Here is a 21,391-nt window from a genome sequence, read left to right as displayed (position 1 = left end):
TTGACATCTATCAGTCTGGAAAGGGTTACAAAGCCATTTCTTAAGCTTTGTGACTCCAGCGAACCATGTGAGAGCCAATATCCACAAATGGAGAAAATTTGGAACAGTGCTGAACCTTCCCAGGAGTAGCCGGCCACCCAAAATTACCCCAAGAGCGCAGCGACGACTCATCCAAGAGGTCACAAAAGAACCCACAACAACATCTAAAGAACTGCAGGCCTCACTTGCCTCAGTTAAGGTCAGTGTTCATGACTCAACCATAAGAAAGAGACAGGGCAAAAAAGGCATCCATGGCAGAGTTCCAAGGCGAAAACCACTGCTGACCAAAAAGAACATAAAGACTCGTCTCACTTTTGGCAAAAAAACATCTTGATCATCCCCAAGACTTTTGGGAAAATATTCTGTGGACTGACGAGACAGAAGTTGAACTTTTTGGAAGGTGTGCGTCCCGTTACATCTGGCGTAAAAGTAACATAGCATTTCAGAAAAAGAACATCATGCCAACAGTCAAATATGGTGGTGGTGGTAGTGTGATGGTCTGGGGCTGCTTTGCTGCTTCAGGACCTGGATGACTTGCTGTGATTGATGGAACCATGAATTCTGCTCTCTACCAAAAAATCCTGAAGGAGAATGTCCGGCCATCAGTTCGTGACCTCAAGCTGAAGCGCACTTGGGTTCTGCAGCAGGACAATGATCCGAAACACACCAGCAAGTCCACCTCTGAATCGCTTAAAAAAAATATATGGTTTTGGAATGGCCGAGTCAAAGTCCGGACTTGAATCCGATTGAGATGCTGTGGCGTGACCTTAAAAAGGCGGTTCATGCTCGAAAACCCTTCAATGTGGCTGAGTTAAAACAATTCTGAAAAGAACAATGGGCCAAAATTCCTCCACATCGATGTGAAAGACTCATTGCTAGTTATCGCAAACGCTTGATTGCAGTTGTTGCTGCTGAGGGAAGCACAACCAGTTATTAGGTTTAGGGGGCAATTACTTTTTCACATAGGGCCATGAAGGTTCGGATAGTTATTTTCCCTTAATAAATAAAATCATCACATAAAAACTGCATTTTGTGTTTACTTGGGTAATCTTTGTGTAATATTTAAATTTGTTTGATCTGAAACATTTAAGTGTGACAAATGTGCAAAAAAATAAGACATCAGGAAGGGGGAAAATAGTTTTTCACAGCACTGTAGATTCAATGGTTGTAAAGATGGGGAGAGGTCTGTCCATAATAAAGAGATGCTCTGCTTTTTTGACACCAGACTCCAAAAAGCAACTCCTGCAGGCTATAGTTTTGTCTTATCTTGATTATTGTCCAGTTATGTGGTCAAATCCTGCAAAGAAAGTCCTAGTTAAGCTGCAGCTGGCCCAGAACAGAGCAGTACGTCTTTCTCTTCATTGGAATCAGAGGGCTAATATAAGTACTATGCATGCCAGTCTCTCTTGGCTAAGAGTTGAGGAGAGTCTGACTGTATTACTTCTCTTTTTATGAGAAATATTAATGTGCTCTGACACTAGACATGCCACCAGGGGTCTTTTCACAGTCCCCAAATCCAGAGCAAGTTCAAGAAAGTGTACAATATAATATTGAGCCATTATTGCATGAAAATATCTTCCATTTCATGTTTCTCAAATGAACAGCAAACCTGAGTTAAACAAACAGTTAAAGCAACAATAGCTCTCCCTTATTTGACCTAATTATTTTTTGTGTACAGTATGTATTGACATGTAGGCTATATGCATCGATTTTAAATATATGTAGTTCAGTCCTTGAGCTGTTCTTATCTATTAATGTTCTGTATGTTATGTCATGTTTCATGTTCTGTGTGGACCCCAGGAAGGGTAGATGCTGCTTTCACAACAGCTAAAGGGAATCCTAATAAGATACCAAATATGAGCATGGTATAAGTCATGGCAAAATGTGTAGAATTGTAGGAAATTAGCTTTATAAATGATTTTTTTTCTCTCTGCCCCATGGAAGTAAATAAAGCGATGCTCAGACTGTCCGCAATAGGCTGAGAGAGGCTGGACTGAGGGCTTGTAGGCCTGTTGTAAGGCAGGTCCTCACCAGACATCACCGGCAAGAGCGTCGCCCATGGGCACAAACCCACCGTCGCTGGACCAGACAGGACTGGCAAAAAGTGCTCTTCACTGACGAGTCGTGGTTTTGTCTCACCAAGGGTGATGGTCGGATTTGCGTTTATCGTCGAAGGAACGACCATTACACCGAGCCCTGTACTCTGGAGCGGGATCGATTTGGAGGTGGAGGGTCCGTCATGGTCTGGTGCAGTGTGTCACAGCATCATCAGACTGAGCTTGTTGTCATTGCAGGCAATCTCAACGCTGTGCGTTCCAGGATAGACATCCTCCTCCCTCATGTGGTACCCTTCCTGCAGGCTTATCCTGACATGACCCTCCAGCATGACAATTGCAACCAGCCATACTGCTTGTTCTGTGCGTGATTTCCTGCAAGACAGGAATGTGAGTGTTCTGCCATGGCCAACGAAGAGCCCGGATCTCAATCCTATTGAGCACGTCTGGGACCTGTTGGATCGGAGAGTGAGGGCTATGGGCATTCCCCCCAGAAATGTCTGGGAACTTGCAGGTGCCTTGGTGGAAGAGTGGGGTAACGTATAACAGCAAGAACTGACAAATCTTGTGCAGTCCATGAGGAGGAGATGTACTGCAGTACTTAATGCAGCTGGTGGCCACACCAGATACTGACTGTTACTTTGGATTTTGACCCCCCTTTGTTCAGGGACACATTATTCCATTTCTGTTACTCACATGTCTGTGGAACTTGTTCAGTTTATGTCTCAGTTGTTGAATCTTGTTATGTTCATACAAATATTTACACATGTTAAGTTTGCTGAAAATAAACGCAGTTGACAGTGAGAGGACGATACTTTTCTTTTTCAATGAGTTGAAGAGTTTGAAAATGCACTACTTTTGCTTGGCCACAAGATGACAGGAGAGAGCTACAATCTATTCTATCTCTGCTGCTCTCATCTCCAGGAGGCTCACTGCAGTGACTGGTCTGGTGTTGAAACAAAATGTTGGTATGGCAATGCTTTGTCTCTCCAGGTTTAGTATATAAGATATTAAAGGTCTCACATTTGTACCCTATCCTGCAGATCTGCTTTTGAAATTAGATTTGAGGGACCTGGGGAGGTGGCAGGATGCATTTACACAGTAACATGGCAATGCCCATCACTCATGTAACGTTAGTGATTTCACCAAAATGTGCCCTCCATGATGTGAAGAGCACAGAGCTTTCACTGGGTACTAGTTAGTGATTTATAGTACATTCATCATGACTGTCCCTCTTTCTTTCTGGTTTTGGCTTCCTCTCTTCTCCTGCTCTCTTTTTTCTCCCCCCTCTCTCCCTTCTCTCTCTCTTTCTCTCTCTCTGGCTCCCCCAGTCCCCCCTCCCATCTGAATCGGAGGCTGAGGAAAGAGGGCTGCTTGAATCAGAGCTTCGACACAGGAATGCCTATATATGGAGTCTGACACCATCACAGCACGCTCTCAGAGTAGCAGGTACATTGAGTGAGTGTGATCTGCTGCTATTTGTAAAGATGGGGGGGGCTCCTATTGGGTGTGCGTGCAGGGGCGGGCTGGCCATCTGGTATTTCGGACAAATGTCATATGGGCTGGTCAATGTTTTGCCTTGTGGGCCTGTCTAACTATTAATTTATTTATTTTTTTGCAAAATATCTGGCTAATAATGGGGGCTTAGGGGGGGGGGGGGGGAATGGTCAGGTGGAAAAACATTAGCTGGCGTGTTAGAAATTCCAGAGACGATTTTTGGTCCCAGTCCGCCCCTGTGTGAATGTGTGTGTCAAAGTGAACATGCCTGCTTGAGTGGGAGGCCAACTGTGTGTGTGTGTGGTGTGTGCCTGTGTGTGTGAGAGCCTCGGTGTGGAGCGTGTGCGTCAGTCTGAGTCAGATCGTGGCGTCAGTGCTGTTGCTGAGCGGAGCTAGCTCCAGGGGAAGAAACGGAGGAGAGAGCGAGGGAGGGAGGAGAGAGGAAGGAGGGAGGGATGAGGGGATGATGATGAGAGTAGGTAGAAGGAGGAGGAGGAGGTGGACTGGAAGTGACGACACAAAGAGATCCAACCGCTTTAAGTGCACTTTTATATAAATGCATTTGTTTGACAACCAAATACACTTTTCAGCAACACAAGAGAACACTGATCCACAATGTCCATTCTTCAATATATCATCATGTATATAGTCCATCTTAAACAATAGAAATATCTCTGATATGTACAGACTGATGTATTCATACAAATGTACAAATATGTACAACCCTTCCAAAAAATTGCATGTGCATACATCCACAGACATAATGCATTATGCATTGAACATCAACAGTTTCTTATTTTTCAATTCAACACATACAATATAATACTTACACATATGTTAAACGTAGCATTTAATAGCTAGAACGTAGGAATCAATCCTTTACTTGACCGTAGACAACTCTACGTTAGCACGTCGACACCATGGGAATAGTACCATTCTCAACCCGTGTCGCTTAGGAGGAACTGAATAGAAATAGTAACCCATCACACTATTTTCAGGTCATTTTTTAAAACAAAACTTCCATTTTTGTCTAACCCCTCTCAAAAAAGAAGAATCATATAGTCATTCACATAGGCGTATTGTGCCCCACAACACCATAACTCAAGTAGAGCTACGATGTGACTGTCAGTCCATTGGTTCATGGACATAGAGAAAGAGTTCAGATAGAGTTCAGAGTTCAGCAGGTCATGGCCATGCCAGGCACACAGGAGCCGCTATAAACTGCCAGCATTGCAAATATTGATGCTGCAAGAAAATCCAGCAGAGCTGCCCTTGAAGCCAAGCCCAAGAAAACGGTGACCTAAAGAGCCCACATTCAGAGTCTAATGTACAATGTGCTGGTCCTGTACACAACAGAACCACACACGGTTGTTGAGTAACTTCCAGACGATTTCCATTCGACAACACCTTCTGGTAAATGCCAGAAACCTCCGTCATGCGTTCTTGCGTGTGGACATTCCAAGACCTATGTCTTCACATGTTTTGTATTGTTGTTGTTTTTTTGCACACCATCACATTGATACACAAGTTTGTAATGGAGAAATAACATGAAGTCAAATGTTTTAAAGTGTTCAGCTGCAAACTCAAAGCTCAAAGTATTAGGTTAGTTTGACTACAGTATTTGTATGTTTAGACATGGCCTTTCAAGCTATGACAAGAGAGGAATACAATAAGGTCTAAGTAGAACTATGTGTCTCTCTGGAAACTGAATATTGAGGATGTGAGAGAGTAAATCTGGTCCCCTTTTATCAGCTACTGTCAGTGGTTGGACCAGGTCAGTAGAGATTTTTGTAAACATAGACTTTCACCACATTTGTGATTTGAGTTTGAGATGCTGCATTACAAGCAATAATGATCTAAGTCATTTCTCTATTGAAATATCAAAGAAGGTATTCTCATTTTTTTGGTTCGCAACAGGTTTTTCACTATGAGTGAATACAAATGCGGTCTGGAAGTTAAACGGCGCTTTACAAGGTCAGAGATTTTGTTCCGTCTCTGACTGATCAAATCTGAAGCTCATGTTACACCAAATGGACCCAAAACTCAGTCCGTCATGGGTACATACGGTTGGTAAATATTGCACCATTATGTCAATGTTGAAATTAAATGTGAAATTGTTGATTTCAAAAGAAAAATTGAAATACATGAATTAATAAATAAATAAACAAAAATATGAAGGCAATATTTGTTCTCAGTAGACATGTAGGAAATAAAGTCCTTTAGTAGTATACATTATGTATATATTTATACACTTAAATCATCTTTACTTTTCAGTAAAATAGCTCCACGAAATATGACAATATGCCATACTTAATGAAGTAAGTCACAGACTTATTTTAGAACGGGGGAACACTTCCACTCCCATCTGAAAAACACAAGAGACAAAGAGAAAGAGCACATTAGTCTGGTATGTTCAGGGTTAACAAATCTTAATCCATTTATCAAACAGAGAAAGACAGTAGAACAAGTTAACTGAATGATTCTCACCTTTGTGGAAGCACTGTGGCGGCTGGTGACACTGGAGTTGATACAACTCAGGTTGCTGCCCCAAGCCGGGGGCGATCGAGGCACCTGCCCCAAACATGGGTTCCAGGGCGGCCAGCTCCTCCAGGAGGGACTGGGCGCAAGGCACGGCGGGCGTGTTGGGGGCGACGGGCGTGGAGGGGCCGGAGGTGGGGGAGGCAGTGAGTCGCAAGGGAGGGGATGCTGGGATGGAGGAACAGGAAGACAGAGGTGATGACGCCACCTCGATCTCCATAGGCTCCTCCCCCAGCCCCTCCCATTCTGCCATCGCCCTGGCCTCGCCGGCCAATGTCGCCCCGCACCTGGCCGTGGGGTAACAGTGCGCCGATTGGACGCTACAGAAGTGGCTGACCCCCTCAAAGTGGGAGGGTGAGTGCCAGCACACTGGGTTGGGAGGAGAGGATGGGGAGATGGAGGGGGAGAGGGGCAGAGGGGCGGAGAAGTCCTGGAGCAGGGCTTCTAAGATGCTCTCTTCAAACAGAGAGTCATCATCATCTTGGAATACGGGGAAGTCCAGGCCTTTCCACACTTTAACGGGGTAAAACTCTCTCAGCATGTGGATAGAGTCAACACCAGCGGTGGCTACGGATGGTGAGAGGGTCGGGGGGGGAGGGGAGGAGGAGGGGGACATGGAAGGAGGGGATAGCTTGGATAAGAGAGGATCCAGGTAGAATCCCTCTGCTAAGGAGCTGATGTGCTGAGCTAAGAGGGAGATCTCTGCTCTCTCCTTATCCCTCTCTCTCTCCAGGGAGAAGAAAGAGAGACCAGGCTGTTTACCAGGGGAGGCCTCTGGGGTGAGGAGGCCCTCGAGGGGGTAGTGAAAGGGCCCTAAAGGGACATCTACATACAGGGGTCCCCGAACCTCAGGCAAGGTCATCACTGTGCAGTCCCCATCCCCAGGGCTGTCAGGGGTGGGGGGGTAGCTTCTCATAGAGAGAGCCACTGCAGGGATCGGTAGGGAAGAACAGGTCGGTGGAGGGGCCAGTGAGGCACAGGGAGGAGGGGGGAGCAGGACTGGAGGCTGTGGTGGGTGGGGCGGAGGGGGAGAGGGAGGGAGCGATGGAGGTGGTGGCTGTAGCTGTGGTGGTGGAGGGAGGGGGGGTGGTGGTGCCTGTGGGGTCGAAGCTAAAGAGGGGCTCGCCGAACAGGAAGCTGCCCCCGCCCAGCTGGGGTGTGTAGGGGGGCGTACACACAAACTCTTTGGTCTGCTGCTCCTGGGAGGTGGGCACAGGGGGGAGTGGAAGGGGGAGGGCGGGCAGCGGGGGCTCGAGCTGGAAGGAGGGGGGCAGGAGAATGTTCTGAGTGAGGAAGTCCAGGTCTGCTACCGTTGCAACGGTAACTGGGGTGGGGGAGGAGGCAGCAGAGCGGCTTTGGACAGGGGCAGGCATCTGCTGCTGCTGGAAGAAGCTCTCCTCCTCAATAGAGGAAATACTTGAGCGAGGGTCGCCCTCCACCTGCATGGGCTCAGTGGTGGCGCCCCCTGTCTCGTCTGAGGAGCCCACACTGCTGGACACAGTCATGCTGAAGTCAAAGGACTGTGCTGAGAGGCCACTGCTGCCTGGGGTGAAGACTTGGTCTGGGCTGGACAGGCTCAGGCTGTCCTGGCGGGAGGTACTGGTACTCAGTACCAGGGTCAGCTGGGTCTGCTCTGTGCTCAGCTGCTGTCTCACTGACCACGCCTCCGCCTCACTGAGAGAGAAACAGAAAGAGAGAAAGATGGAAATGGTTAGTAAGATTACCTTGTGCTCTTTGCAACCTTCTTTATATCTATTGAAAATGTGTTGTGATGATCTGTCATAGGGTAGAGGTAGTACCTGATGATGTAGTTGTTGCTGCTGATGGGGCTGTCTCCTGCCTCCAGCTGCAGTACCATGTAGAGCCAGACCCAGGAGTGGTCTGCAGACTCCACCCGTACCACCATCTCAGATCTACCCTCTCCTCCCTCTCTCACTGTGGGGGAACAAAGAGAGAACATCGACATCAGACTGTGTTCTGGAACTGATCACGTCACAGAACTTTAATGGTGGGTTTGTAGTGAAGTTTGATCCATGTAATAGTGGATGCAGTATAAATGAGTTCGCATTTGTGTTGATGTGTGTTGGTGCGTCTGTGTGTGGTTGTTGTGTGGTGAACTGAATTGGTACTTACACAGGCTGCAGTGCTGAGTGGAGGCGTGTGACAGGTCCTGTGGGTGGAGGAGGCTGTACCAGGAGCGAGACCTCAGGGCTGACACATCAAGGCCAAGGTAAACACTGACACTACAGGGAAGATGGAGAGAAGACATGGTAAGTCTATGTCTTCAACATACTTCTAACTATAAAGCGTACACGTCATGCCATCACTCAGACGATCTAAAGCAACAGGTGGCGTTGCCTGGTCAGTGGGTGTGACCTCACCTGTCCTGTGCGTTCTGGAGCCTCATGTCTCGGCTGTGTTGAGAATGGAACGAGGCTAGGAAGAAGTTGTTCTCAGCAGCAGGAGGGATCAGAGCAGGAACGTGGTCCCCCCCAGGACCAGAGCGGGTGGGGACGGCCTCCAGAGGGGAACAGAAGCACATCCAGACGGGATTGGATGTCCAGTAGGAGCTAGGGGTGGTAGAAGAGGAGGGTGGGAAAGGGCAGCGTGCCCGAACCAGAACCAGCTTGTTCCCAGCACTCTGCCTGCGCACCGACTTGGAAGTGTTGAAACGACAACGGAATAGACGATCTGAGAGAAAGAAGAGGAAAGGGGGAATTGTGAATATCAGAAATGATCTGAGTAATATAAATGTGAGGCATTTGTAACCCGTTTCTGTACCATTGGAAATATGGAGGCGCATCTTACCTGTGTCAGGTGATGTAGGAGGGGCTAGGTTGGTCCTCATGATGAAGTGGTCAGTAGGGTCAATGATATCATACACACTGTCACCCTGGGCAACCAGATCCACCTGAAACATCGAGAACGAGTCCTTTTTATTTAGCATACTCATGAAATCCCTGAGACAAAATCTAAATTACAGCTAATTTACTAGTTTGCTATTTAGACATGAGCTGGTCTCCCGTGAACTCACCATGGAGTGGCCGAGGTGCTCGGAGACGCTGTCTGACAGGTAGAGCAGCTTGCCTTCCCCAGTCAGCAGGAGCAGAAACCCTGGTAGCTCCTGCACCAGCTCAGACAGCTCGTGGAAAGACAGGAACCTCGCGCTTTCATCGAGACTGCCAGCGGATCCCGATTCTAAAAACAAAAGATGATGGGAAATGTTTTTTTTTATTATGCTTTTGTCTAGCTAATGGATGTCATACCACAAAGGTAACGTTTCTGCTCCCTGCAATAGCTGTAGAACGGCCGCATTAGATTTCAGTGCCATGGACAGCGATAGAAGCGTTTCAGCACTAGATAGCGACACTCGGCTCTAAAATAGTTTTTCACGCCAGAACCTCAAACAAAGCACGATAATATTTCCTAATATATATTCCTAAACAACATAATTCACATGTAGACATGAAATTCATCAACTGTTTCTTTCGACAAGAAATATGGCACCTGTTGATTCAAGCGGAAAGCCCAAGGTAGCATGCAACTAGCTCAGACGGATGGAAGCAACAGTTTGTCAGTATATGTTTCATTCACAAGCATTTCTTAGTTATGAATCAACAGGCTATGGGTTATACACTGAGTGTATTTGAACTTGTCTGTTATAAGCTAAGTCGCGCTTACCTTGAGAGAAGAAGACCGATTTTCTGGTGTACATGCTGGCAAGGGACATGATATGTAGGTATGAAAGCCGTGCCTTTTCCGCATCGGATATGGGAAGCAAGTCCTTCAGGTTCCGAATCTCCGCGTTGATTTGGTCCCTTCGAGCCTTCGACGCGCCCTTCGTTGATCGATACATTGTAGCCTGTTATAGTGGTTGGCTAAATTCCCTGGACTTAAAGGTGAAACTCAACGGAATATTGACCGTTGCGTCAATGAGGTCTGAGTCTCTTTCTCCCAAGATGAGGTGTCAGAGAAAGGCTAGTAGTAATAACCTTGTCGTTTTACTATTGGAATTTCATCTCAGCTTGTTCCAGGGTAAGGCTTCAGACCTTCTCCTATCCGTTATTTTTTCCTCTTCGGTTCCGCCACAGCGTCCAGTAAGGTTGCTGGCTAGCCGCTGGATGGCTTTCCACCGGTTCAGAGTGTGACTGATTCGGCGGCTGTAGTAGCCGTCTCTCGCCCAGATATCCGGATCCCGTAAATCTGGTGGAGGGACTCTGCTCTCGAGTAAGTTATATAGGCTGGGATTCCGGTGACGAAGGGGGGCTCCCAACGCGCCAACACCGACGTTGTAGGAAGAGGGGGGCTAGAGAGAAGGGGGGCGGAGGGGCATTCAATGTTAGCAATGGTGAAATTCTCTCCCTCTGCCCGTCCCCCCTACTGCTCCTACCCTCTCCTTTTGGTGACTCTTTTCTGACGTCAGCTCTTCTCTCTACCCAATGATGACGTTGGCTTGATATCGGGAGCTCCGGCGACGCAAAAAGCCCGATTTGGACAAAACCGAGGAATGGGCGGAGACAAACGTAAAACGTAGACAGAGTCACCGGACCCCGGTGTAAGGGAGGGGAGAGAGGGAGAGAGAGAGAGGGGGGGGGCGCAGTGAAACTGAGAAAATGTGTTTTTATGTCTGGCACCCGAGGAACGATTGATCCTCTCTGAAAATGTATCATTCCTAATTCTAGTGTAGGCTAGGTTATCAGTAGCCTACATGATGCAAATGCATCTATGCCTCGCCAGACTAGCTCATAATGTTTAATGTTATGATTATGAACGATGCGATGCCTTCTTTAAAACCGTCCACCGTCGACCTCTAGGGTAACGCATGCAGATGCATGCCAAGGTTATACATTAACAATATTCCAGCAGAAAGTGATTCTAGCATCGGTGGAAGTCTGCTTCACTGCTTCAGGGAGAAACGCGGGACAGTGGGGCAGTGTTACATCACCAAATTCAGTCTCTTTTTATGAATGGAATCCACCATTCTGACTGAAATTCAGTTGTCAGGCAGCGCAGTGCCTCCGGGGCTAACGCGCAAAGGAAGAGGAGAAACAGCCTAATCGCGCTGTATAGCCTATATGTTACATAAACTGCAACATCCTTCCTTATAAGGTAATTTGAGTGGAATGTAGCTAAGGGTGATGCTGAGCTATGTCTAGTCTATGCATCGAAACCTGGCTGATTCTTCTGGTTGAAAACCTTAGGCGTGGATTGCATCCAAACGGGGAATTATTTGGGAAAGCCTTGTAACCATTTTCACAGGTTACAGTTGCATCTTATAAGCACCCGTGTTTATATTTTGCAAATTGTGTTTTTTTTTCGCTTTGTCGAAAAACATAAATCCAAACAACATGATCATACCCCAACCCTTTCTCTATGGGCTGAACAGATAAGACCAGAGTTTTGTTCTTGCCCAAAATACATAATCTTCAATCAAACTATCATATAAAACGTTGCCTACATTCTTTGAAGGCTTGGGGATGGAGGCTTTGCAGCAGTCATTCGTATCTACATCTACCACTGATGTGTAAAAACCTGTGAGAAGACAGTCGGATCCAGTGAATTGTGGAAGCTCAATTTGAGATGAAATGTGATGTTTTGTGAAATGATTTGAAAGGAACTGTATGTTCCTTCCAACTGAGAAGCCTTGTATGTTGCAACCATTTTGCAATGGTGTTCTTACTGCGCGTTAAAGTTAGGAAATAGTCAATGTGATATTTGAAGCATACAAACCGTTTTGTAGTATTTTATATATTTTATAGCATACTCAAAGTATATTGGCCTAAACACACACACACACACAGACACACACAAACATCACACCTGTTGCAAACAGAGCACGAGCGCAGAGATGAATCTCGTCGTTTCTATAAATAGCTCTTACCCGTAACTGACACATGCACTCAGTGGCGCATCCCCGCTTCTATCTCCAATTGTCCCTATTTTTAGACAGATGGGTTTTTTTCAGGCTCAAAATATATGTTGCATGTTCACAAACTTCGATTTCACGGACCTTCCCTTTCCCCGCAAATGCTTTGCTTTAGAGCGGCCGCAATATATTTCAGCACCATGGACAGCTACATAGACGTTTCAGCTGTCGGTAGCGCTGCATCGCTCTCTAGGAGCGTTTATTACGCCTAAACATTAAACAAAACACCTGCATGTTCCTCTATATGTATACCTAGACAATAATTGTCACATAGAGTGATGGCGTTCATCAAATGTTGCTTTCCGCAAATGCAGAAAGGTAAAGTAACAATGGATAACGTTTGAGACAGAGCAGTATAAACAGCTTCCCACAATTGGATTGACATATAGAAGTTTGCACTTTTCGCAAATGCATATGAACAGCTTCCCACATGGCATACTGTACATGAACGATCAAATGGATCTGTATTAGCCTACATCATTGGTCTGTCTTCTCTAGTCATACTTTACTGACTGTTGACCTGTGTTATTGTTTTGTGGATACAATTACAGACAGTTTCTGAATGAAGAGAGCTACAACCACTATGTTCAGCACTGGGTAGAGTGAAAAGGGCCTTTTCTCCCATGTAAGTTGTCAGGGAGGTACACTGTAAAAACTGTAGAAATGACAGGAAATGAATGGCAAAAAAAGTTGCCAGTAAAAGTACTGTAAAACAAGTAATTTACTGTAAATTATAATTACAACATGTTGCTGTACTACAATAACTTACTGTTTATAAATAACAGCAATTTTCTGGATTATGACAGTACCTGTACACCTTTCTAATTAGATTTACATTTTAGTCATTTAGCAGACGCTCTTACCCAGAGCAACTTACAGTAGTGAATGCATACATTTCATACATTTTTTTTTATTTTTCCCCCGTGGGAATCGAACCCACAACCCTGGCGTTGCAAACACCATGCCCTACCAACTGAGCCACACAGGACCGTGCGATTTGTCGCATTGCAAATCAAAAAAAAGAAAAAATATATCTTGTTTCCTACTAAGAAGGGTAGTAGTCCTACTCTCAACAGAGTTTTGTGCAACATGTCTGCCTGGCCTTATCTTAGGAGGCAAATCATTACCTTCACTGTCACGGCTGTCGAAAGGAGCAGACCAAAGTGCAGCGTGGTTGTAGTTGCACATTTTATTTAATCCGTGAAACTTAGCAATACATAAATAACTGAATATGACAAAACAACAAACCGTGACGCAGAGAGAAACAAACACTACTCAAAATAAAATAACCCACAAAAACCCAGGAAGAAAAACCCCTACTTAAATATGATCTCCAATTAGAGACAACGAGGACCAGCTGCCTCCAATTGGAGGTCAACCCAAAAACAACAACATAGAAATAGAAAAACTAGAACTTAAACATAGAAAAACACAAAACACCCCCTGACCTACTCTACCATAGAAAATAACCTCTTACTATGGTCAGGACGTGACATTCACTCCCAGGTTAAACGCAGAGTATGTCATTTTGGGAATGGTAATTTGACTTTTTATTTATGTGAGATTATGGTTAGAAAAGATCTCAATGGATATTTTGTCCTATTCCCAGATTTCCAATTATGCCCTTCCCAAAATGACATACTCAAGCTTTAATAAGGGTCATTGTGTCACCTGAAATCAGATCACATTTATGTTTCACAATTAGCTCTGTGAAACATTGCTATTGTAAGGCCCTGTCTAAAAATAATTACTCACACAGAAAGTCTTATTGGATACACTACCTTGAACAATCAGTCTTGGTGAGTCCGGCAGGTTGAATTGATCCCTCCACATCTGTGGCTGTGGCTGACACCTTGAAAGATATAAAACAAAAAATTCTATAACTTTCAATTCACATATTTTGAACATTTGGCACATCATAATTTTAAATTCTAATATACATAGAAAATGATTATCTTATGCTTAAGATGCAGATCATTTTACATTTACATTTACATTTTAGTCATTTAGCAGACGCTCTTATCCAGAGCGACTTACAAATTGGTGCATTCACCTATAATATCCAGTGGAACAACCACTTTACAATAGTGCATCTAAATCTTTTAAGGGGGGGGTTAGAAGGATTACTTTATCCTATCCCAGGTATTCCTTGAAGAGGTGGGGTTTCAGGTGTCTCCGGAAGGTGGTGATTGACTCCGCTGTCCTGGCGTCGTGAGGGAGCTTGTTCCACCATTGGGGTGCCAGAGCAGCGAACAGTTTTGACTGGGCTGAGCGGGAACTGTGCTTCCTCAGAGGTAGGGAGGCGAGCAGGCCAGAGGTGGATGAACGGAGTGCCCTTGTTTGGGTGTAGGGCCTGATCAGAGCCTGAAGGTACGGAGGTGCCGTTCCCCTCACAGCTCCGTAGGCAAGCACCATGGTCTTGTAGCGGATGCGAGCTTCGACTGGAAGCCAGTGGAGAAAGCGGAGGAGCGGGGTGACGTGAGAGAACTTGGGAAGGTTGAACACCAGACGGGCTGCGGCGTTCTGGATGAGTTGTAGGGGTTTAATGGCACAGGCAGGGAGCCCAGCCAACAGCGAGTTGCAATAATCCAGACGGGAGATGACAAGTGCCTGGATTAGGACCTGCGCCGCTTCCTGTGTGAGGCAGGGTCGTACTCTGCGAATGTTGTAGAGCATGAACCTACAGGATCGGGTCACCGCCTTGATGTTGGTGGAGAACGACAGGGTGTTGTCCAGGGTCACGCCAAGGCTCTTAGCACTCTGGGAGGAGGACACAAGGGAGTTGTCAACCGTGATGGCGAGATCATGGAACGGGCAGTCCTTCCCCGGGAGGAAGAGCAGCTCCGTCTTGCCGTCTTGCAGATGAATGTAAAACTCACATCGGCCTGTAGAAAGAGTGCATCCGTCCTTTCTTTGAAATGGGCCGTCAGCAGGAGGACAACACAAGGCCAACTGCAGTCGCTCCACCCTTTTCAAACCTTGACAGGATGTGCCGAACCTCTTCATTTGTTGTTTTGTAGCGGAAGTATTGAATGATAATCTTTCTTTTTTCTGCCATCGTGGCATCCATTTTTATCCAGGACTGAGACATCTGTCAGTAACTTGAAGTGGTTATAGCGTTCCTTCTGTGTGAAAAGGTACGGCCACTTACTTCTCAGCTCAGCTATCTTACTTGCTGGGCTAGCATTGATGGCACAGCGCTGTAAGTAAAACGTCTCTTACATGAGCTGACGAGAGTTGTCCTCTGTCACCTCCTGCCGGCCCTTCTCTGGAATAAAGCTGCTCCATTTCCTTACGCTTTGCCTCCGATGAGCCTGAGGGTGTTTTTCTCTTTCTTAGCCGTAGCAGAGGATTATCACGATTCTTATGCTCAACGCGTGTTTTCATCTGATTTAAGAGGGATCCATAGCCACTCCCAATTGTAGTGCCATCTTTCATTGTATCAGCGAAGCTTTTCGGTTACCATCCTTTTGGCTATTGTATGGCAAGGTGCTCTGGTCGGATTAGGCTCAATAACTCTCATTGCATCTACTGTAATTCTCACCATCTCTCTTGGTTCTCCTGGGGTTGGCCGTGTGCCTCTGGCGATGGCTGATCTCAGGTTCATGGACATTTTGCCCCAAGAGACAGTGAAGTTCTCCGGCCAGATGTGCAGGTCTACAGTACTGGTCGTACTGGTTGTTGACTGGGTTGTGCTGGATGTGGAGGACGACTGTGAAGGGGAAGTACTTGATGGCTCAAATGTTGATGTATCCTTGATGGCACCAGTTGTGTCACTCCTTGATGGCACCAACTGTGTCACTCCTTGATGGCACTAGCTGTGTCACTCCTTGATGGCACTAGCTGTGTCACTCCTTGCCTGTCCTGGAAGTAAAATAAACTCAGCAAAAAAAGAAACATCCCTTTTTCAGGACCCTGTCTTTCAAAGATAATTCATAAAAATCCCAATAACTTCACAGATCTTCATTGTAAAGGGTTTAAACACTATCCCATGCTTGTTCAATGAACCAAAAATAATTAATGAACATGCACCTGTGGAACGGTCGTTAAGACACAATCAGCTTACAGACGGTAGGCAATTAAGGTCACAGTTATGAAAACATAGGACACAAAAAAGGTCTATCTACTGATTCTGAAAAACACCAAAAGAAAGATGCCCAGGGTCCCTGCTCATCTGCGTTAACATGCCTTAGGTATGCTGCAAGGAGGCATGAGGACTGCAGATGTGGCCAGGGCAATAAATTGCAATGTCCGATCTGTAAGACGTGTAAGACAGTGATACAGGGAGACAGGACGGACAGCTGATCGTCCTCGCATTGGCAGACCACGTGTACAAACACCTGTACAGGATCGGTACATCCGAACATCACACCTGCGGGACACATACAGGATCAATCAATCAATCAAATGTATTATCAAGCCCTTCTTACATCAGCTGATGTCACAAAGTGCTGTACAGAAACCCAGCCTAAAACCCCAAACAGCAAGCAATGCAGGTGTAGAAACACGATGGCTCGGAAAAACTCCCTAGAAAGGCCGAAACCTAGGAAGAAACCTAGAGAGGAACCAGGCTATGAGTGGTGGCCAGTCCTTTTCTGGCTGTGCTGGGTGGAGATTATAACAGAACATGGCCAAGATGTTCAAATGTTCATAGATGACCAGCAGGGTCAGATAATAATAATCACAGTGGTTGTAGAGGGTTTAACAGGTCAGCACCTCAGGAGTAAATGTCAGTTGGCTTTTCATAGCCGATCATTCAGAGTATCTCTACCGCACCTGCTGTCTCTAGAGAGTTAAAAACAGCAGGTTTGGGACAAGGTAGCACGTCCGGTGAACAGGTCAGGGTTCCATAGCCTGCAGGCAGAACAGTTGAAACTGGAGCAGCAGCACGACCAGGTGGACTGGGGACAGCAAGGAGTCATGAGGCCAGGTAGTCCTGAGGCATGGTCCTAGGGCTTAGGTCCTCCGAGAGAAAGAGGGAGAAAGAAAGAGAGAGAGAGAATTAGAGAGAGCATACTTAAATTCACACAGGACACCGGATAAGACAGGAGAAATACTCCAGATATAACAGACTGACCCTAGCTCCCAGACACAAACTATTGCAGCATAAATACTGGAGGCTGAGACAGGAGGGGTCAGGCAGGACATAACCCCACCCACTTTGCCAAAGCACAGGCCCCAAGACCACGTCAGTGACTCAACCCACTCAAGTGACGCACCCCTCCTAGGGATGGCATGGAAGAGCACCAGTAAGCCAGTGACTCAGCACCCGTAATAGGGTTTGAGGCAGAGAATCCCAGTGGAGAGATGGGAACTGGCCAGACAGAGACAGCAAGGGCGGTTTGTTGCTCCAGTGCCTTTCCGTTCCCCTTCACACTCCTGGGCCAGACTACACTCAATCATAGGACCTACTGAAGAGATGAGTCTTCAATAAAGACTTAAAGGTCGAGACCGAGTCGGCGTCTCTCACATTGATAGGCAGACCATTCCATAAAAAAGGAGCTCTATAGGAGAAAGCCCTGCCTCCAGCTGTTTGCTTAGAAATTCTAGGAACAGTAAGGAGGCCTGCGTCTTTTTTAAATGTATTTTATTTCACCTTTATTTAACCAGGTAGGTAAGTTGAGATCAAGTTCTGATTTACAACTGCGACCTGGCCAAGATAAAGCAAAGCAGTGCGACAAAAACAACAACACAGAGTTACACATGGGATAAACAAACGTACTGTCAATAACACAATGAAAAAAGTATATGTACAGTGTGTGCAAATGTAGTAAGATTAGGGAGGTAAGGCAATAAATTGGCCATAGAGGCGAAATAATTACAATTTAGCATTAACACTGGAGTGATATATGTGCAGATGATGATCTGCAAGTAGAGATACTGGGGTGCAAAAGAGCAACAACAACAAAACAACAATATGGGGATGAAGTAGATTGGTGTGCTATTTACAGATGGGCTGTGTACAGGTACAGTGATCAGTAAGCTGCTCTGACAGCTGATGCTTAAAGTTAGTGAGGGAGATATAAGTCTCCAGCTTCAGTGATTTTTGCAATTTGTTCCAGTCATTGGCAGCAGAGAACTGGAAGGAAAGGCGGCCAATGAGGTATTGGCTTTGGGGATGACCAGTGAAATATACCTGCTTGAGCGCGTGCTACGGGTGGGTGTTGCTATGGTGACTAGTGAGCTGAGATAAGGCGGGGCTTTACCTAGCAAAGACTTATAGATGACTTGGAGCCTGTGGGTTTGGTGACGAATATGTAGCGAGGGCCAGCCAATGAGAACATACAGGTCGCAGTAGTGGGTAGTATATGGGGCTTTGGTGACAAAACGGATGGCACTGTGATAGACTACATCCAATTTTCTGAGTAGAGTATTGGAGGCTATTTTGTAAATGACATCGCCAAAGTCAAGGATCGGTAGGATTGTCAGTTTTACGAGGGTATGTTTGACAGCATGAGTGAAGGAGGCTTTGTTGCGAAATAGGAAGCTGATTCTAGATTTAACTTTGGATTGGAGATGCTTAATGTGAGTCTGGAAGGAGAGTTTACATTCTAACCAGACACCTAGGTATTTGTAGTTGTCCACATATTCTAAGTCAGAACCGTCCAGAGTAGTGATGCTGGACGGGGGGGGGAGAGGGTGCGGGCAGCAATCGGTTGAAGAGCATGCATTTAGTTTTACTAGCATTTAAAAGCAGTTGGAGGCCACGAAAGGAGTGTTGTATGGCATTGAAGCTTGTTCAGTGTCCAAAGAAGTGTCCAAAGAAGGGCCAGATGTATACAGAATGGTGTCATCTGCGTAGAGGTGAATCAGAGAATCACCAACAGCAAGAGTGACATCTTGTGACCGTAGCGTACGTGTAGGTATGTACGGCAGGACCAAATCAGAAAGATAGGTAGGAGCATGTTATGCTTTGTAGGTTAGCAGTAAAATCTTGAAATCAGCCCTAGCCTTAACAGGAGGCCAGTGTAGAGAGGCTAGCACTGGAGTAATGTGATCAAATTTGTTGGTTCTAGTCAAGATTCTAGCAGCCATGTTTAGCACTAACTGAAGTTAATTTAGTGCTTTATCCGGGTAGCTGGAAAGTAGAGCATTGCAGTAGTCTAATCTAAAAGGATGGCAACAACAATTGCCCAAGTTACACCAGGAACGCACAATCCCTCCATCAGTGCTCAGACTGTCCGCAATAGGCTGAGAGAGGCTGGACTGAGGGCTTGTAGGACTGTTGTAAGGCAGGTCCTCATCAGACATCACCGGCAACAACGGGGCACAAACCCACCGTCGCTGGACCAGACAGGACAGGCAAAAAGTGCTCTTCACGGACGAGTCACGGTTTTGTCTCACCAGGGGTGATGGTCGGATTCGCGTTTATCGTCGAAGGAATGAGCGTTATGCCGAGACCTGTACTCTGGAGCGGGAGGGTCCGTCATGGTCTGGGGCGGTGTCACAGCATCATCGGACTGAGCTTGTTGTCATTGAAGGCAATCTCAATGCTGTGCGTTACAGGGAAGACATCCTCCTCCCTCATGTGGTACCCTTCCTGCAGGCTTATCCTGACATGACCCTCCAGCATGACAATGCCACCAGCCATACTGCTTGTTCTGTGCGTGATTTCCTGCAAGACAGGAATGTGAGTGTTCTGCCATGAGCAGCAAAGAGCCCGGATCTCAATCCCATTGAGCATGTCTGGAACCTGTTGGATCGGAGGGTGAGGGCTATGGCCATTCCACCTAGAAATGTCCTAGAACTTGCAGGTGGGGTAACATCTCACAGCAAGAACTGGCAAATCTGGTGCAGTCCATGAGGAGGAGATGCACTGCAGTACTTAATGCAGCTGGTGGCCACACCAAATACTGACTGTTACTTTTGATTTTGACCCCCCCTTCGTTCAGGGACACATTATTCAATTTCTGTTACTCACATGTCTGTGGAACTTGTTCAGTTTATGTTCCAGTTGTTGAATCTTGTTATGTTCATACACATATTTACACATGTTAAGTTTGCTGAAAATAAACACAGTTGTCAGTGAAAGGATGTTTCTTTTTTTCTGAGTTTAGTTGCTCAACTAATAAAATTCCAAATATTTCCTCTCAACTGTAAATTACCTGTAAATCTTTTATCAAAATGTAATACCTTCAAATCTCCATGCATTTAGCAGCTTCCACAATTGTATTGGTTGCCAAGGGTCGGAAACTTTCCGAAAATGTCTGGAAATTTTCCATGGTAAATTAGGCCCTGGAATTTGGAGAAATTTGCATAAATTCATCAAAAAGTTAGCTTATAACAGTGAACCTTTTTTGTGGGATAAAAATAAGGCAATTCTAGGTCTTGTGGTATATTTTGGTTAAACTATTCCCAATTCAATGGAATTGCAACCCTCTGGATGCACAGTGCAGTCTTCCATCACATGTACAGATGATTCTCAAGATCTTGCACACTAACAAAATACTATTGAGCCCACACTACTACACTTTCTGAGCCAAGGACTACATGCTTTCTGGTAAGTTTTGATTACAATATTGGGTGGGGTGAGTATATTTTATATGACATACAAGATTTTTAGTTAACTAAATAGTAGCCTACAGCAAAGTGTGTTTAAATAATTTCTAACTTGTTAACAATTTCTGCTAGTTAGTTTATGCTACCATGTGGGTTTTAGCTTGCTTGAGCCTGCTAACTGAGGAGTGTTAATTCATCTGTTTCCATACATGTTTCATTTTAAAACATTTATCTTACAAAGGAGTTGTTTAATCTAAATGCTTAACTATTTATCTGTACATGGAATTGTATTTGGGGGTTTTTTACAATTTTTTTTCTAATCTTTACAGGAAAATGCCACAGGCACTATCTGATGTGTGGAGACATTTCACTGCGCAAATGTAGAAGGAAAAGCTGTGTACATTAACAAATACTGTGCCAAATCATATGTGAAGAATGCAACAAAGATGCAGAATCGTCTGGCCAAGTGCATAAAGTTCCCTCAGCGCTCACAACAAGCAACCTCTGACAAAAGTCCCTCTACTTCTATTCGAGGTAAAAATGATGAATCAGACACCTTATCGATAGCACCAGCTCATGGTCCTCCTGGAATCAGAAGTTTTTTTGACTCAATGGAGGAACGTAGTCAGAGAAATGCTGATGAATGTCTTGAACGAGTTGTGTATGCAACTGGTTCACCTCTGATGCTCACAGGCAATGTGTATTGGAAGAGATTTCTGAATGTTCTTCGCCCAGCATACACCCCTCAAACTGGACATGCTTTATCTACTCATTTCCTGGATACAGAGTTCAACAGAGTTCAAGTGAAGGTCAAGCAAATCATAGAGAAAGCAGACTG

At 45.6% G+C, this 21,391-nt stretch overlaps 1 protein-coding gene across 1 annotated transcript; it reads right to left on the bottom strand.

Moving 5' to 3' along the window:
• Window positions 1–4,121: 4,121 nt before the first annotated feature.
• On the bottom strand, window positions 4,122–10,575 carry LOC106611754 (neuronal PAS domain-containing protein 4A-like). Its single transcript, XM_014212297.2, is given in 9 exon segments — window positions 4,122–5,955; window positions 6,078–7,032; window positions 7,034–7,802; window positions 7,928–8,063; window positions 8,262–8,371; window positions 8,510–8,819; window positions 8,937–9,039; window positions 9,163–9,326; window positions 9,810–10,575. Coding segments are annotated over 9 exon segments (2,751 nt in total). The 5' UTR covers window positions 9,985–10,575; the 3' UTR covers window positions 4,122–5,926.
• Between the last annotated feature and the right edge of the window lie 10,816 nt (window positions 10,576–21,391).

The sequence above is a fragment of the Salmo salar genome, chromosome ssa09 (assembly GCF_905237065.1).
Source record: "Salmo salar chromosome ssa09, Ssal_v3.1, whole genome shotgun sequence".
In the NCBI taxonomy this organism is placed as follows: Eukaryota; Metazoa; Chordata; class Actinopteri; order Salmoniformes; family Salmonidae; genus Salmo; species Salmo salar.
The sequence above is the reverse complement of the archived record's forward strand: the minus strand, read 5'-3'. Positions and strand labels throughout refer to the sequence as shown.